The sequence below is a fragment of the Colobus angolensis genome, unplaced genomic scaffold (genome assembly GCF_000951035.1).
Source record: "Colobus angolensis palliatus isolate OR3802 unplaced genomic scaffold, Cang.pa_1.0 Scaffold186, whole genome shotgun sequence".
Classification (NCBI taxonomy): Eukaryota; Metazoa; Chordata; class Mammalia; order Primates; family Cercopithecidae; genus Colobus; species Colobus angolensis.
This window is the reverse complement of record NW_012114999.1, coordinates 809,094-811,204: the sequence shown is the minus strand read 5'-3', so window position 1 is coordinate 811,204 and position 2,111 is coordinate 809,094. Positions and strand designations below refer to the sequence as shown.

The 2,111-nt window shown below is 34.2% G+C and overlaps 1 protein-coding gene across 1 annotated transcript in view; it reads right to left on the bottom strand.

Annotated features, from left to right (window-relative positions):
* BRDT (bromodomain, testis-specific) overlaps positions 1 to 2,111 on the bottom strand; it is a 64,488-nt gene that overhangs the window by 6,788 nt on the left and 55,589 nt on the right. The window contains exon 16 of the mRNA XM_011940041.1: positions 1,382 to 1,603. Within this exon, the coding sequence (XP_011795431.1) occupies positions 1,382 to 1,603 (222 nt within the window). The remainder of the gene's footprint in view (positions 1 to 1,381; positions 1,604 to 2,111) is intronic.

Sequence of the window (2,111 nt, the reverse complement as noted above, 5' to 3'; positions counted from 1 at the left end):
GGATCGCCTGAGGTCAGGAGTTCGAGACCAGCCTACCTAACGTGGTGAAACCCTGTTTCTATTAAAAATACAAAAAATTAGCCAGGCATGGTGGTGTGTGCCTGTAATCCCAGCTACTGGGGACGCTGAGGCAAAAGAATCGCTTGAACCCGGGAGGTGGAGGTTGCAGTGAGCTGAGATCACACCATTGCACTCCAGCTTGGGCAACAAAAGTGAAACTTCATCTCAATAAAAACGAACAAACAAATAAACAAAAGCAAGCTCCCAATACATGTTTCCTACAAGAAACTCACTTTAAATAATTTTAAAAAAACACAAGATAGGTTAAAAGTAAAATGATGGAAAGAATTTTACTATGTCAACACTAGTCATAAAAAGGTGAAGTGCCTATTTTAAATTTCAGTGTAATTTTCAGAGTAATTATTACCAGAAGATCATTTCATAATAAAAAAGAAGACAAACCAACTTGGCCCGATTAACACCCTATCCAACAGCAATAAAATACACATTCTTCATGTGCACACAGAATATTTACCAAAGTAGATCATAATCCAGGCCATAAAATAACTCTCAGTAAACTTCAAACAGTTCAATCAGATGTGTGTACGACCACAATGGAATTAAATTAGAAATCACTAACAGAAATCACTAGAATCAGAAAATTCCCAAATATCTGGAAACGAAACACTTCTGAAACAATCCATGAATAAAAGAAAGAATCAACTCTAGCTTTTAAAGTATTATTTTCTACATATTAGGACTCCTAAGTGAAAGTCAGCTTCTTAATCTAGCAGTCAACTGAAGAAATGCTGACCTGGAACAGATGGCATATCTTCTGGCCACAATTCAGATTTTAAACGGTAATAATAGTAAGTGATAAATCCCTTCACCTAGTGCTAGGCATTTTCCTATGTGCTTAATACATGCTCATTCATTTCACCTTCACAATAGGTATTATTATTCCCACTTTAGGGGTTAGATAATTGCCAAGGTCTAAGAGTCTGGTAAATAGGCAGATCATCTTTTTTTTTTTTTTAAAAGCACCATGTTGCTCTGTCACCTACACTGGAGTGTAGTGGTGTGATCATAGCTCCCTGCAGCCTCTAACTCCTGGCCTCAAAAGATCCTCCTGCCTCCAAAACCATCATTTTAACTCAGGTAGTCTAGTACTTCCAGGATCAATACTCTATTGTGGCATTGCCTCCTTTGGCTATGAAATTTTCTATTTTAAGCTTTAATTTTAGAACCTGATCCTCACTAAAGAGGTAAGTCTACTGTCACTGAAAAGTTACTCCAAATGCATCCTTGAACATACAAAAGACAGTGCTCTGTTCAATCTTTCCCTTGTTAAATTAGATTTAGTAAACTAAAATTCACTTACTGCTTCTCTCCTCCTCCTCTCTTGTTCTTTCTCCCTTGCTAAATTACGGTCTTTGAGAAGCCAGAGTTTGGATTTATCTTGAGTTTCCAATGACTGCCGATGTTCTTTCTGCTCTTCTCCAGAGCACTTGTTTTGTATTTTATTTGAAAAAGATTCTACAGTCAATCCATTCCCAAGATCCCTTAAAGAAAAAAAGTATAGCTCAAAGTAGGTTTCAAGTTCCTTAAAAGTATTACAAAAATATGTTATTAAATGACAAATATAAAGCCATATATTAGACAACCATTTTCATGTTATAACATTATTTCAAGCTTTATTTTTGATGCATCAAATTATACATAGGTTAATCTATATTAACAAATAAATGGTTTTAGAAAACTGACCAAGATGAACCACTATCTTCTTACACATAGACTAGAAAAACTTTAAGACATTTCTGTAAAATAATGACTATATAATTTAGTAATTAGTATCTGTAGTAACTTAATCCCTTGATTATTTGTCTTCAAAAGAGATACCACCACTTAGAAAAAGTATCAATAAAAATGTACTTTTTGCAATTACAATTTGCTTTGTGTTCAACTAAATAGTTGAATCATAGCCACTTAACAAATAAGAAATTTAATATATTTAAAATACATTCTATATCTCCCAAAGCCTCCTTTAATCCAGTAAATTACAGACCTCTATACATTCTATATCTCCCAAAGCCTCCTTTAATCCAGTAAAT